Genomic DNA, 15,698 nt, shown 5'->3' on the forward strand with positions numbered 1-15,698 from the left:
AATCAGATTTCTTAGGATTTTCACATCATATGTTGCTATTAAGAAATTTTCCCATGGAACTGAGTTATGTCAAACATCCTACAAGTAAACAGTCTCTCAGCCTTTGAGTCTCCTAACAGATTTTATGACACTTTGATAGACAGTACAGCAGCATGTTATGATTACCCATGCTCCATGAAATTGTGCATTCCTCCTCCTGATTTTGTACTTCATACATCAAACAAGAGTACATGATACAAAGATTTGTGATGCATTTGATAGCTACTGAGAACGAGTCAAATGTGATGGATCCAAAACCTCACAGTGATTTATGGTCAACTAAGCTGATGGAAACTTATATTCCTTTCTGTCTAGAAATAGGAGAGAAAGTTGTATTTTCACTCCAGTGATTGCAGATGAGTTTGTAATAAGGAGACATAGAAATACATGAGTGTTGAAACATATGACCACATTATTCAAGTTAAGATTAAGAAGTAACTGTCACACTGAATGTAACTACTTCCCAAAGCTGCCAACCACCATGTCATAATGTTATCACTACCTGAAAAACAATTTAAGCAACATTTAACACAGGTGATGCCAACATTCTTCCATTAGACTTCATTTATTGCCTTCTATAAAAGACATTTCAGGGCAAAATATAGTACCATATTGTTGTTACTTGTTACCATAGCAAACCAGCTTGCAAAACCACTGCAGAAAGTCTACACATCCTCCTACCTAATAGCACAGCCATCTAGGTGTCTCACTTTAACAGTAAACTCAATAATTTCCACCAACAACTGTCCAGATTAAAAAAATATGTATATTTATATATATATATATATAAAACAAGCATAACTGTGGTTCCCAACACACATACAGCATGGCAGTAGGATAATTTGCAACCTGTGCAGAAAAGTGTTTGATAGTGTGAAAAGTTGCCAACACCTTCTATTTTATAAGTTCCTACACCTTAGTGCCTCTTTGCCTTGGAAACTACTTTTCCTATTGAATACAAATGTCTTCCTCTTCCCAAACACCTAGATTTCCAAGAAACTTTGGTGGTGGCACATTCTATATCTTAGGAGCTTTTAAATGCTCCCCACACTCATGCAGTGCTGTCCCTCCTCCATCTATGTATTATCTTTGGGAACTTCTACACCTGTTCACTCCTCAGTTTTATTCCTCTCATATCTCACTGAGACATAAGAAATTAACAAAATAATAACATTATCGTGTTGAAAGTGTGTTCCCTTATAATTCCAATTTAGCTATTCTAGAAATACTCCTGACTCAAGTCCAGTTCCACCAGAAAGAAAAAGTTACCCAATATGTTGGGCCACAGAGGACTTGCGGCAAACAAGACACTTCAGCAATCCCTACATCCTCACACAAGAGAACAAGCAGTGTTAAGTTACAGGCAAATAATACCCAAGAAAAGGCAAGTCTGAAGTGACAGAAACCAGCAAATGCAATTTCCATTACCCAAACCTGACTCCTACCATAAGAGGGAAGAAAGGAGGGAGGTGCACATGTATAAGCAGGTATACAGGGAGAAAGTAAAGAAAATGTGAATATATAGTTTTTGTGCTCTGTAGAAAGGAACTATGATTCCTCAGACACAAACTGCATACACATTATGCAACATAAGTTACAAGTCTGAGAATTATAGGAAACTTCAGCTCTGTAGCATTTGTTCTGTGCAGTAGATTGGCAAATGCAGATTAATTTAAATGCTCTCAATTTATGGTGAATTCGTTGTGCATGTACATCAATTCTACAAGTGAAGCAGAAGCCACATTCTTAAAATAATATAGAGCATATACCAACAGCAACAGGTTTATCATATCCAGAAAACCTGGGTATATGGCTTAATAGTCAAATACCTTACCAAAACTCCACATGTGGATTTTCTGGAAATTGAAGATCCACAGAGAATTTGTAATTTTTCAGTCCATGGTGTCAGAAACAGTAAGTTGGACATCTACAATGAGGAAATAGCTTCACTTTCATCTTATTTTGCAGATTCTGTTTAGAATTGTATGACTGACAATTTGAAAAGTAAAAGTTTGTGTGACCCAGCTAAGAACTATACAATGCCATTCTACAGTTATTTTTCAGAAAGGAACCACATTTAAAAAGATTTAAGTAGTCAAGTACTTCAGTGCTCGTTACAGAAGCAGGGTCAAACCTGTGAAACATTCAAAACCACATAGACACAGTAAGAGAAATCTATTAGTTTTAGACCTAAAATAGTTTGAAGGGGGCTAGAACATACCCTTGCCAAAAATAAATCTAGTCCAAAAAGTATCTGCATAGCTCATGAAACACACTTGAACTCCTGTGTACTAACAGAAGCACTTCAAAATCATACCAGTCAGTACTGAAAAACTGCAGTTTTAAAGTGCATTAACCTTACTGGTTGTGGACAAAGCTCAAGACCACAACTCCCCTTTATCTCCCATATACCAGGTCCATTTGCTATAAGAACCTACATGGCAAGTGGGCAATACTTCTAAATCATAACATGAAAGATTAGTTTTATTGCTTGTATCTACTTAAGACGTTGCATGAATCACAGAAAGCAGAATTGGATGGTATTTCAAGAAGTTGATCACTTAGTTGGCCTTGGCCAAAGGCAAAATGCCAGGCTCTGTCAGAATTACTCCCAGAAGTTGTCTCTAGTTTGCTCTTAAAAAAAACACTGCTGAGGTAGATTTCATACCCTCCTTAGGCAGTCTATTTCAGTTATTTGTTATTCTTGCCGTTAGGAAGATTACCATATTATACCAAGCCTGAGGGTGCAGTTTGACATTACATATAATCCCACTCCCCCTTGCCATGTACTCCTGCTGCTTTCCCCTCCATTGGATTCAGTGGCCATTCATGCACAGAAGTTGATCTGATAGATCTGATAGAAAGTCAGCTGACAGACAAACAATCTCTCCCTACTTATTCTGTCCCCCGATCAGATGCTTCCATCATACCGGTTTCAGGCTTTAAATTATGAAAGTGCCACAGTGCAAACAATGAAGAGGAGAAATAAGTGAATGAGTTACAGGATGAAGAGAAAGTGAAAGATCAAACAGCACCCAAAATCTTTCTTCCTATAATTTGAGACCATTTCTTCATCCTATTCCCAGTAGACAAAAAAAAAAAAAAAAAGAGTTTACAACTTCACATAATAATAATAATTAAAACCACCTTTATGTAGCTCAGGACTTGCATTTCTACTCAGCTGTTCTTTCTGTAGACTAAATGGTCCCCTTTCTTTCACTATTTCATTTTTCTAGGCATCTGATCATTCTTCATGCACTCTTCTGAATTTTCTCAGTTTGGGCACATCTTTCTCAAAGTACAGTGCCCAAAACTGAGCACAGCATTCCATCTGAGGCCCCAACAGCACCACAGCAGGTTTACTTCACGTGCTTTGTCATGTCTGATCATACTTATGTTGTGATATTTATACCTTTGGATCCTTTTCTACATGACTACAGGCTAGTCGCCATGGTGTATTTGTAGAGTCAACCATTTTTATTCACATGCTTTAGGTTGCACTTTTCCCTCTCAAAACACATTACATTTTTTCCCATGTAATGTATCTTAATTAACTTGAACTTCAACTCCTATCCCCTGAAATTACTGCTGCATGATCCTATCTTTCCTGAGAAATTTTCTAATTTCTCAGACATTAATTAAAACATGATGTAGTAACTGAACCTAATATCCCCCCTCACACAGAATTATGCTTGATACAAACAGACTAAGATCAGAGCATTCCTCCTTAAAACATACTTGATACACAACCCCCTTATTCAGAAGTAATACTGCACAACTTTTGCTAAAGTCACCTCAATCCCTTGTTTTAGGCTCATGTTCCTTCAGATTTATGTAAAAAATAAATGACAGATGCATTTCCAATACTTTTTAGCACCCTCAGAATTTAGGATTTTAGAGCAGCTATTAACTTTTGCATTATCTGGTAAGAGGGAAAAAAAGCCAACAGAAAATTACAGTACTTCCCAGAAGTTATCTTGAACATGCAGTTTAAACTATGCAAAAAAAAAAAAAAAAAAAAAAAGTGGGAGGTTCTGATAAACATACTCATGTTAGTAAAAGATAGTAGGCATGAAAAATGACAGATAAACAAACAGGAAAACATATCCATCAAACCTAAGGATGGGAGAAAGACTATTACACAGATCAAGTAAAGCTGAGTTTTAAGAAGTCAAATTGCAGGAGATGCTTGGCAAATGTGAGGGAAGCAGTTAGTTGCATACCATCCCATGGTGATTTTAATTTCCACTTGTTTCTCAAACTGTTAAAAGAAAGAAACACTATCTAGTACATAAAGTGTTGCAAAGACACATTTCACCCAACAGAATCTTTCAACTCCATCCAGAAGCAAGTTTTAACCAATTTCAACCCATTTAGACATTTTTATATGTTAAGCTTTCCCCTTCCCTTGTGTTATTCTACAGGCAGTTTTTATGCTTGTCACACTACATCTCCTGAGTGTCCACCTCCTCCTTCCAATTATTTCAATTTTTTTTAAATTCTTGTCCTTATGTCAGTCCCTTCTTCTAGCACCCCTGCCCAAAACATTAATCTCTGCCCTTCTTCCCCTCTATAAAGTGACACTGTTGAGGTACAGAAAGAACCTCCAGACTGGCCCCCAATTCAATCTGTGGACCTCAACTTCTTTACTTTGAAACATGGTTAAGAACAAGAATACCATTAAACATGTACTTTCCAATACAAGATTTCAAGAAGTTAAGACACCAAAAAGTTTCAAACATGCTTTCAGAGGGCCTGCTGAGGCTTGTCCACACCAAAGTTCTCTCTAAAATCCTAACAGGAAAATTACCTGTAACTGCAATATAAACCCTGTTAAGCAGTTTGAATTGTTCACTGAAACAGTAATCATTAGCCTTACAGACTTGCTTCTGTGAGACACATTAAAAAAAGTGGGACACATACCCAAGGAAAGCATTCCAGCCAAGTGATGAGAACAGCACTAACTTAGATGTAGGCTAATATTTCAATGGCATTGGTACAGCCACTATGAGTGCACTGTACCAGCTGTATTTAAAACAGTTCTAACAAGGTTTAAATTGTTAACAAGTCAATCAGCCAAAGCAGACTTCTCTAGGTTAAGAATATACATAGTACTTCAGACTGAACAACTGAAAAGACTGCTCACACTCCAACTTTTCATGCACTCCAATATAGCTGTTGACTCTCTTTGCTGCTCTCTCTCATCAGATAGCTGTGATGTAGTTAGAAGCACCCAGCATCACATCCTTACTTCTTTATGCTGACTCTTTTGAGGGATGAGAGACCCTCATGCCACCAATTCTAAGGCTTTATCTGCATTTGGAAATCTTTTGAAGCAAGTCTTCTACAAAACTTCAGAGTAGAGGCTGCTTCCACCCTTCCCTTACCTTTCCTCATTGCTTTTCTTCCTGCTGTTGCTATTTCTCAGAGCTTCAGGATCAAGTATGGCCTTTAAGAAGAGTGCTTTGAGTATAATTTTAATGATGCTTAGTCTTATAATGGCATGCAATTTAACAGAGTATCCATAAATATTTGGACTTTGAATTTCTTATTCTTGACTGAAGCACAAAGAACCTGCCTGCTGTTGCTATGGCCCATAAAGCATTCTAGATACTATGGTCATGGATAACATGAAACTTTTTAAAAAGAAAGTTAGCATAATTAGAGCTCTTCATTTTCTCAAGGCATCAGTAGAAGGTCAGACTTAAGGTGATCTGTTCTTGGTTGTCCCAAAGTTGTGCACTACTAGCACATGTATTTTTTTGTTTTAGGAGGGTAGAACTCTAGTAGCATGTAAATACTACATATGGAGGAAAACTTTACCGTCTTTGAACATTCTGAAGCTCTGTGAAGAGTTAGGAAATTGAAAACTGGACATTGCTTGAAAGCTTTCCTTTTACATACACTTTTTAGATATCCATTAGATGTGAATTCTCCCTTCATTCTCTCACTGCACCTACCCTGATTCAGGCAGTTTGGACAAAATTAATTCTTAGAAGTCCATTCCAGCCTTGGACTGTTTATGCTTATGCCTAAAGAAGGGATGTCAACATAGGTAAGTGCATTGATGATATGGAAAGACCTAAAGTATATCCTGAGGCTTTCTTGAGCAAGAAGAACAGAGAATACTAGTGGTGTCTCCAACACTTATTATGGAAAATAATAATAAAAAAAAAACCAGATACACTTGAGCTCTCTGTAGCATGTTATAAGTAAAAATACATCACTCTACTTTCTACTGGAGAAGGACCAGTACAAACCAGTATGACAACTGGCACAAATGGGAACTTTAGAATGGGTGAATCACCATTCCCTTCCAATATACACTCATGTTTATATACATATATATGTATGTATGTAGGTATATACACACATATTCACAAGCTAAATGGATTAATACCTCAGAAGCTGCATGTGCATAAAGATAAAAGAATCCCTAACAGTAACACTAAGATCCTTCATGGACACTTCAGAAATCACTGGAAATGTGCTTGCAATTTCTTCAGGTAATAATGTTAAATTTAGGAAGGTTTCAGTGTATCAGCTGCCACTCCATGTTTATACAGGGTTTCTATTCTGCCCTTGCTTAAAAGTAACCAGCCACAAAAACTTTTTATTCAATGCTCTTTGAAGTTATTACTGACACCATTGTGTGATATAGTTCACCTCTGCCCAGACACCACGGCAAGGCACTACACTGCTCAGCCATGCCCCCATCACATTCCTCAGTAGCCCCTGTCGCTGCTTACAAGATGAACGGGCAAAACCGAGGCCCTGGGTTAATAACCAGGTCAGCAACGCCTCGGCAAGCGAGACCGCTCTCCACAAAGCTGCCAAGGACCTCTGCGATCTCCCAGAGGGCAGCGGCCCCACACGACAGGGAACGGGCCTTTCCCGCTGCTGCTCGGCCCCTGGGGAGGGACCTGTCGGCAGCCCCAGCCGCGGGAGAGCAATGGAAGAGGGGCCGCTCCCTCCAGCCTGCTTCGCCCGGGGGCGAGGGGCGGCCGGGACACAACGCCCCCCGATCGCGGCCTGCAGTGGACACCGCGCTCGGCAGCCCTGCCCTGCCCGGGGCGCGCGATACGAGCGGTCCCTCCGGGGCCGGCACCTCCCTCCCCGCCGCTCGAAGGTCTCTGCCCCCTCGAAGAGGAGCGCGGGGTCCGAGGACATGGCGGGAGAAGAGCGCCGCGACCCCTCAGCGCCCGAGCTCCCGCGGCGCCGCGGGCGGGATCGGCCCGCGATTCCCCGGCCTGTCGCTAAGAGCCGCCCGAGGAGACCGCGGCCTGCAGCGCCCGGCCAGGCCCCGGCCTCAAGTTGCCTCCTTCCCCTGCCGCCCCTCGGAGACCGGAGGCGGGGAAGCAGGAAGAAGCACCTGCGCCAAGCCCTGCTGGGGTGGGGAGAGGCGGCCAGCCGGCCGCCGAGCCCCGCAGCCCCTCCCTGGCTGGGGGTGCAGAGCCTTTCCCCGTCGTCCGTGTCGCAGCTGATGTCAAGCCCTCGCCTCCCTCCTACCTGACAGCATCCCCCACCTCCTATGGCTCCCTCAGCCCCGGGCAGGCAACAGAGGGGACCTTAAGCCAAAAACCATCAGCACAAATATATCCCCTTCTTTCACAAACGCGCCCTGCAACGGGAGGGAGGAGGAACAAAACAAAACCCGACTCCCCTCCCCCAAAAGAAGATGGGCTGGGGGTGGCCCCAAAGTGACCAGTCCCTCGATTAAACCGATCCGGTTCCCGCCCGATGCCGAGCGGTAGTGCAGCCCCCCCGGCCAGACTCGGGACCGCCGCCTGCCCCCGGCAGCGACTGCTGACCCCCGGCCCGGGGCACGGCGCTGACAAATGTCACCCGGTGCCCACAATGAGTGCCGCGGGGCTGCTTCTTCTCCGTCGCCGTCCCCCCAAAATAAGAAAATCCTCTTTTAAGAGGAAAGACACGCGAGCCATCAAATAAAAGGGCACCCCTAGCTCCCACCCCCAGCGCCCGGGAAACACTCTCGTAAAAACTTTGACCAGGGCTCCCCCCCGATAATAGTAGAATTTAAAACCTGTCAACCATTTTAGATCCCTACTTGAGAAAACATCATTCCCGGGCACCAGTGGATTTGGCAAACGGCTCTGAGCAGCGCTGCCGCGGCTCCCCTCCCCCGGGCCGCAGGGGAGGCGGCCGGGGAGGAAGATGCTTCCTGGGGAGGGGGTGGCGGGAGGGGGCGAGGGACGGGAGCGTTCGCTTTACCTGAGACCAGCCACTGGCCTCCATTGTTGGAGAATTCAATGGCATTGACACAGCCGAAGTGGCCCAGGAGGTCCTTCTTGTAGAGGTTCCTGCAGCCCCGCAGGCGTCTTCGCTGGAAGTCTTGGGTGAGCAGGGGGTCCCCCTCCAAGCCCCGCTGGGACAGGAACCCCACCACCGACCGCATGCTGCCCCCCCAGCTGCCTCTCCTCCTCATGCTGCCGCCTGCACCGCTCCCCGCCGCTCCTTCCCCCGCCGCCCCTTCCCCCGCCGCCGCCTCCCCTCCCCCGCTTCCCCCCTTGTTATGGTTATGATGATTTTTCTTTAGCCAGCCATGGCAGAGAGGTGTTAGACACTCCGCCGCTTCCTGATCCCGCTGGCTCCTCCCCGCTTCCCTCAGCAGCTGATCCTCAGCTGCAGCCCGCGCCTCCCGGCCCGGCTCTAGCGTGGCGCCGCCGCCGGTTAACTCGCTGCTGGAGCGGCGCGGGGGGACAGACGCACTCGCCCCTGCTGGGGGACGGTAACGTTCTCCACTCCGGGGACGGACGGACACGTTCGCCTCTCCAAGGACCTCCTGGGGCAAGGACACATTCGCCGCCGCTGCGGGAACTTGCAGGGGGCCGGCCACTCTCGCCGCTCTGGGGACGTTTTGGAGGAAGGACACGTTCGTCGCTCGGAAGACCTGCCGGGGAGCGGGTACAGCCGTCCCTCGGAGGAGCCGCGAGAGGACGCGTCCCGCCGCCGCTCAGCCGGCCCGGCTGAGTGACCTGCGCCGCCTGCAGCCCCGCGGCCGGCGGGGAGGTGGCGGCCGGCGGGCAGGTGCTCCCGCGGAGCGGTGAATGGGAAGGGAGCGCTCCGGAGCCACGGCCCGCCTGCCTTGAGGCAACGGGCGTGCAACGCGCCGGAGGGAAGATGAGGGGGAAAACAGCTCAAGTGCGGGGGCGGTTTGCAGTGGGGCTTGTCCTCTGTAAATGCTGAGTGATTTCTACGGGAATTCAAAGCATTATAAAAGCATCTAAAAGGGCTTTAGAATTTGGTTTGGGTTTTTTTTTTTTTTTTTTTTTTGGTTATTGTTGTGGTTGTTTTCTCTATGATAGTTATTATGGGTTTCATAGTTTGCTCTCTACTGCTCCTTCCCGAGCAACACGGAAAACAGGAGGGTTGCCCCATCAGAAGTGAGTCGGTAGATCTTTCTGCAGCCCTTGGAAGACTGCTTGAAGTACAGATGAATATTCTTCTCTTACCCTGCAGTGTCAAACTAAACCCCAAAACGCAGCTGGCTAACCAGGTAGAAGTGACCTGTGTTGTCCTTCACTGTCTAATAATACCCCAACCTTTACCTTACTGGAATAAGAATATCTTTTTTCTTTCACAGGACCCTGTACTTCTCAGGTAACATCTGATGCCATGTCAGGTAACAGGAGTGTCATTCAAAGAGTGATGTCCATGAGGTGCTGCACAGACCCCCAGTCCCACCTTGCAGCTGACCGCATGCTGCCTGTGCACAAAATGAGCAGCTTGAAACTTTCAGGTCTGTATTTCCACATGGCACTAGGGAAGATACAGTTTTCAGAAGGTGAGAGGAATTAGCCTGACCATCCTGGCCATTTCTGTGTAGCACTGCATCTGCTGGGAATTAGGAGTCTTGAAACTTTAAAATAAGCAGGGGGGAAAACCCTCCCTGACATAAACTGTGATGTGGCAAGGTGACTGAGTACTCTTAGATTGCTGCCATATTCCAGTGACAGCTTTTCCATAGAAACAGAAATTATTTCATTATAAAAAGTCAGTTAAGTGCTTTGGGTTTCTTCTTGGATAAGATTCTAGAAAGAGCATCAAATCCTGCATCGACCAAGCTTTTTATTTGACAACACTATAGCCTTAATTTTAACACATAAGAAAAGTAAATAAAATCTTTCTCTTCTAATTGGGAATAAAAAAAGAATGTAAGAAGTTACATTAACAGTGTTAACATTAACAATGCTTCACAATTGCAGTGAAAACAGAGCAGTTAATCTCTTCTAATTTGAACTGTATGTAAGGATGTTTTCTAGTTACAGTTGTTGATGGCCAACTACTGCAATGTAACATGTCTAGCCACCCTCAATATAGAGAGGCAAAGACTCTGTCCATCATGGTTTGTGTTTATTACCTTAGCTTCAGACACAGGTGAGCTTCAGACATTGCTATAAAATTATTTTTTATATCTTTGTTGCTTGCATGCCATGACATTCCGCACCATTACAATTATATCAGAAACTGTTGCTCACTCAGCAAGATTTCACTTTTTTCCCCTTTCCTAAAGTATTGTTCAGGTTGAATATCTTTGAGTACCTTTGGTTTCTGTACTGAAATACATATGTAATATAATAAAATCTCCAGTGCTTTTTCTCCACGTTCTGAATCCAGTCTCCAGGAAAACTGTGTACTTAAATGGTTTTGCATAGAAATAAAACTATTTCCTGAGCCCCCAGTTCCAGAACTTCTAAGAAAGATTTAACTGAGTTTGGTTTTGTTTTGTTGGGGTTTTTTTAATCACATTTCTAAGCAGTCAGAATTTAAAAGAAAAATAATAGCAGACTATCAATCTGTTCTGCTCAATGACATGACCGTAGGTTAAAAAACTGTACTGGTAAACATTCTTTTCACTCTTTTGATTCATTTCTTTGATTTAATTTTGAATATAACACCTAAGAAAGTTATCATAGCCTATACAGGTAATATCTTCCTTGGACAATCTCCGGTGTCTATGTTAATAAAGCCACAGTGCTGTTATCTCTCCAAAGCACATACACTGTTGTCCTGAGTCATACTGAAGTAGCATCAGTGAAGCATCTTTGTCTACTTTAACAGGAGCATTCTGCAGCTTGCAATGGAATCGATGTACCAACAGTAGTTAGTCAAACAGATCAAACTTCATCAAGTTGCTGCTCTGGGGGACATGTTAGCATGGGGGTGCTATACTGAGACTAAATTGGATTGAGCCTGGCCAGACTCAAAAGGCACATGTAGCCAGAGTCCGTCTGTACACGCTGCTTGAGCTGTGTAATTCTATAGCGTGTTCATAGTCTCCTCCATGTCTCAAAAGCAGCATGAAATCAAGCACAAAAATATTTTGCCTGGAATTTCAACAAGTAGGCAACACAGTGGAGGAGTCAACTGGAAAGGAAATAGGAGATAATGAACAGAGTGGTGACTTGCTGTAGATGGCCTTGGAAATGAAGGTAAGTAAATAATGTTTGATGCAATACAGAAGAGGGAACTAGGAGAATCCTTAAAATAGAGAAGTAATGTGGTTAGAGTAATGATCTATGTAAACAGTCTTGTGTTGCAGTTTCAGAGTTGTTAATTCCAAAGTTGTGCAGAGCTCAGTGTCTCAGCAGTACTAAATTGATCTGGATGAGGTATGGCGATGGTGTCACATTACTCTCATATTAGCTTCTGTCCATGCTACAGATTTTTTGTTCTGCCTCTGGAAGGACTGACAATAACTGATCAGGGTTTACTGTCTGCTGGTACAAAGTTATCCCTTCAACATTTTTTTCTGAACAAATTTGAATTGGGAGAATCAATTAAATTGCACAAGTTGTTTCTATTTGATGGCTGAGGTGTATTGATCATTAATAGGAGGCCTACAGTCAGCTTTGCTCTGTTGTCAGACTGTGGCATTTCCAGTGGCTGTTGTGTTAGGAGCTGTATTGGTTAATGTTGGAGGGAGAGGTATTAGGGCAGTCTTTGTATATCAGCAAGAGAACAAGGGTCTTAGCTGCAAGGATGTTTTGGAGGGCTGTTTTGGAGCTGCCACATGGAAATATATACCCTGGGCGCTAGGATCTACAAAGTCATTTCAGTCAGACCTGACAGTTGACAAACAAGCTTGAGTGGCAGATAAACTGGTGATGCTATCCATGGATACTCACAAAGAAGATAATAAGAGGGCTTTCAGGGAAGAGTTCTAGCTCTGCTGAGCTCTAATTTCCTGGTAGTCATTCACAGAAGAGAGAAGACTCTGTTTTGAGTTTGGACAGGGTGAGGTATCTCATCTGAAATACAAATAAATTAATATCTTTCTGCAGATGATTTATGGATCTGCTCCTTTCCCCAGAGCTAACTCAGAGATAATGTAGGAGGGTAACAGAAGACCAAGGATACAGTTCTCTGAGAGTCTGTCAAACACTAGGAAGTCTTAAATAGGTAAAAAGTATTTAAGTGAAGCATGATTGATTGTGTCAGGCGAGAAAGGATGATATTTAAATATTCTTTTTGGGGTTCTGTTGAATCTTTGATTGGCTTTGGTTAATCCAGAGTGGAAACTGAGAAGTTTGGACACTGATAGTTGGATGTCTATGGAGTGAGTCAGAGAGAGTGAATGTGTAATTAGGAAAGTAGAGCTGAGTCAAGGCTTTTATTCATTTGCTTATTTACATCAATATTTTTTTTATTTTTGAGGGTAAATAGAAAGAAAGGGTAAACCAAGAACACTACATCATATTTTAGCCATATCATTTTTTTGAAAATAATTTTGCTTGTGTAATTTATTCCCTCTAGTGAAAATTTGGGGGCTTCTGGGTTTCTCTCCTTTTGCTGACTTTAATGGACCAGAAAGGTAGGAAAAACAAGGATTTTTTTTCTCAAGTGTCTCCTCTTGGGGCTTGCTGTTCTGCTATGTAGGTTTAACATGCTGCTAAGCCAATCTAATGATTTCTGGCCACTGAAAAGTGGCTTTATTTTTTTGTGGCTCTGTGTTCTGTCCCTTTCTTTGTGCTGATGCTGCTACTTACTGGGCTTGCTTGTCTGCCATGTGTTTATTTGGCTCATGGAAGTGTCCCAGTGAGTGCCAAAATCAGCACAAGCTAGTCTGGAGTACCCAGCTGGGACATGAGTTTTGGAGATGGAGGATGTCATATTCTTAGCAGCCATAAACGGTGAGGCTGACTCAGAGTGCCTTCTGAACTGGACTACTGGGGTAAGCTAAGCAGCTCTTCAAGAAATGGAATTGTGAAATTCATCTCTCTTTCTATATAAGCAATGAAAAGAGTTGGCAATTAAGGGAGAAATACATTGATGATGATTGATGTTAATACAACTCATCCTCATGGGATTATCTGGCATTTTACGCCTCTGAATTTTTTTCAGATTCTTTGCAAAACCTGCAAACTGTCAGATCCCTTTAGTGAGCTACCACTGACTCATCTTTTGGCTTGAGATGTAGTTTCACTGAGATCTGGCTGTATGATGAATTAGTACAAGGAGTTAAAACCAGAAGAAAACCCGGGTTTTTGCTGTGCTAGCTTTCTGCTCACTTAATTCCTTGAATCAAGCAGGCACCAGTATTTGCAGGATTGAGGCTGGAGAAGAATACTGACAGGGAGAAGGGAGAAGCAGAATTGCCTTTTCAACAGAAGGCAAACCTTCTATCCACCTGGTTGCAGTGTGAGACCCCATCTTTAGGACGGGGCTTCACAGCTGATTGAAAGTGGTCTCATTCGGACTTCTTGAGGAAAGAAACTTTACTGCCTTCCTGGTATCAACCCTATTAAAACAAACCCTGCTCAAAGTGGCTTATTTGCATATGTAGTCTTGGTGTTACTAGCATCGACAGAAGGAAGTTAAATTACATTAAGAGTTGAAATGTGAATTTGGCTTTTTTCTGTAGCTTAGGATGAGGCCCCAAAGACAGTGTTATTAATGAGCTAGTGGGGACTACATGCAGCTCTCTGCTCATTGTCTGCTACCAGCAATTTAAGTGTTCACTTGGGCCTCTCTCCTTTGATATTCCACGATCATTGATTTTCCTTTGAACACTGACTCATTTACCCTAGTCTTCTCCCTCCTAAAGGATGAACTAATGTCATTATAAAAATAATTCTTTTTTCTGTGATCAGCAGAACAAGTGAAGCCTGGTTTCCTATGGATTTGACCTGATGTGTTACTGCTGTGTAGATTCTCATATGTATACGAAACAGTGTCTGCACATGCTTACCATTTTATCAGTGACAGCTTTATTAGGACCCGTTTCATCCATTTGGGTTTACATTTCACTTGTTACCTTTGTACAAATTTAGATGGAATTTAGCAATGGTTTAAACATGCTTTTTTGGCAAGGAAAGTGGAGGAAGTAATGGGACCCAGAGGCAGAAACACTAACGTAGGGTAATTTCATAAGCCTTCTTTACTTAGGAAATCAGGCTAAAAATTAGTCTTTTGACAGAGACCTCTGCAGAGACCTCACAACAGGCTCACACAGACACAGAAAAGTAAATGTTGCTGTTTACCATGTAAAGGCTTCCAGTTACCTACTGTAACAGATTTCTAACAAGTAAGGCTAAGCCAGCAGTTGGTGTTTACTCATTTGGTTATCTTCTCATCTTCAGCAATGTCCCTATCAAGTTTTGGGAACTTGTGGTTTGTTTGGTTTTGGTTTGGTTTTTGTTTGTTTGTTTGTTTTTTGGGTTTTGGTTGTGGGTTTGTTTTGTTTTGTTGTTTTTCTTTTTGCCAGAATGCATTCATGCATCAGTTGCTTTCACTTATTTTTAATTTAATCTTTATACTTGAATAAATGGTTATGTAGGTATAAGACAAGCTGTTAAAGAGACTTGTGGCTTACAGGCCTCTGTAATGTCAGTGATGCCGTGAAAAATAAAGGCTTTAAATACAACCAGGGATAGAATCCCCTTACTTGGAGAAAAGCTAGCATCTTCTCTGTGAGATTCTCACTGTGAAATAAATATTAGGGTATTTTATTGCATTTTTCTCTATTGTAACTTTACACTTCTATTGCTTTAGAAACTAAAATAAATTATTTGCAGATTTGTTCAGTATTTGTGCTTATCTTGAGCTCTGACAGAGTTCTCTTAAGGATGCCTTGCCTACCCCACAGTAGGGCAGCTGGATCCTGGAGCCCAGCTACATCATCCTCTTGGTTCTCTTTCCAAACACTTGGGCCTTGAAATGTCTGTTGTGTCCCCAGGTGTTACCTTTTGTCCTTGAACTAGTTTACAGATGGATCAGCTCCATGATTTTCTGACCCTGACATTACAGATATGTGCATGCTGGAGCAAGGGAGCAGGGAGTGAGCAGTCAGTCTCAGGTACAACAGGAAATGTGGGACTGTCCATCCAAGTGGCAATCCAGGTTTATGCTAGATTCCAATGACCATACAAAACAAAGCACTATACCTTGAGGGATGTGTGTAAAGGGAAGAGAGAGGGAGAGAAACAGGCAGAACATGTCCATCTGACTGTGAGAACTCGGGTACTGCCAGACCCCTCCAGCTTTCTCTCCTGAGCATGCACATGATGCATCTTTCTTCTGAGCACAAGTCATGTGAGAAACTTCAGAGTAGTGCTGGCTCCTGCTCAGTGACCTGCAGTTCAGCTGGTCAGCTGTGGCTGGTGCATCGGAGCACAGGGGATGGATGGAGAAGCTGG

At 43.2% G+C, this 15,698-nt stretch overlaps 1 protein-coding gene and 1 long non-coding RNA gene across 6 annotated transcripts in view; one reads left to right on the plus strand and one right to left on the minus strand.

Moving 5' to 3' along the window:
• DCAF5 (DDB1 and CUL4 associated factor 5) overlaps nt 1-8,529 on the minus strand; it is a 69,912-nt gene extending 61,383 nt beyond the window's left edge. Inside the window, exon 1 of one of the 4 annotated variants that reach the window (XM_068193202.1) lies at nt 8,272-8,529. In XM_068193202.1, coding sequence (XP_068049303.1) covers nt 8,272-8,485 — 214 coding nt within the window. In that variant the 5' untranslated portion in view covers nt 8,486-8,529. Of the gene's footprint in view, nt 1-1,868; nt 1,888-8,107; nt 8,227-8,271 lie in introns of those variants that run through there. The other 3 variants (XM_068193204.1, XM_068193205.1, XM_068193203.1) reach the window with 3 other exon arrangements.
• LOC137475672 (uncharacterized) lies at nt 8,257-15,633 on the plus strand. 2 transcript variants are annotated; one of them, XR_011000017.1, is made up of 4 exons: nt 8,257-8,396; nt 8,597-12,462; nt 12,817-12,874; nt 15,310-15,633. It is a non-coding gene; the product is annotated as an uncharacterized lncRNA (long non-coding RNA). The 2 variants fall into 2 exon arrangements; XR_011000018.1 differs by having other exon boundaries at nt 8,597-11,492.
• The last annotated feature ends 65 nt before the right edge of the window (nt 15,634-15,698 follow it).

The sequence above is a fragment of the Anomalospiza imberbis genome, chromosome 6 (assembly GCF_031753505.1).
Source record: "Anomalospiza imberbis isolate Cuckoo-Finch-1a 21T00152 chromosome 6, ASM3175350v1, whole genome shotgun sequence".
NCBI lineage: Eukaryota > Metazoa > Chordata > Aves > Passeriformes > Viduidae > Anomalospiza > Anomalospiza imberbis.